Source organism: Apis dorsata, unplaced genomic scaffold, assembly GCF_000469605.1.
Source record: "Apis dorsata unplaced genomic scaffold, Apis dorsata 1.3 scaffold_40, whole genome shotgun sequence".
Taxonomy (NCBI): Eukaryota; Metazoa; Arthropoda; class Insecta; order Hymenoptera; family Apidae; genus Apis; species Apis dorsata.
The window spans coordinates 60,664-60,868 of record NW_006263342.1 but is presented as its reverse complement, the minus strand read 5'-3'; the positions used below and the strand labels follow the sequence as shown (position 1 = coordinate 60,868).

The 205-nt window shown below is 14.1% G+C and overlaps 1 protein-coding gene across 3 annotated transcripts in view; it reads left to right on the top strand.

Annotated features, from left to right (window-relative positions):
* The window catches only part of LOC102680730 (F-actin-capping protein subunit beta), a 21,018-nt gene that overhangs the window by 17,386 nt on the left and 3,427 nt on the right, over positions 1–205 (top strand). Inside the window, exon 1 of one of the 3 annotated variants that reach the window (XM_006608572.2) lies at positions 1–102. The exons of the other annotated variants lie outside the window; for them this stretch is intronic. Coding sequence (XP_006608635.1) covers positions 100–102 — 3 coding nt within the window. The 5' untranslated portion in view covers positions 1–99. The remainder of the gene's footprint in view (positions 103–205) is intronic. 3 annotated transcript variants of the gene reach the window in all.

Below are 205 nucleotides of genomic sequence, written 5' to 3'. Positions count from 1 at the left end.
GTCAGAGAATAAACATTTCCGATAAATTTTTCATTGATTTTATAATTTTTATTGATTAATGCTCTGATTGATTTTCATAAAATCTTTTAATTATTTAAAATGGTGAGTTAAATATTTTTTTACCAATAACTAATATTATTCTTTTTTATTGATGAAAATCAAAATTAATATTAAAATTTTTAAATAATATTTAATATAATAAAAT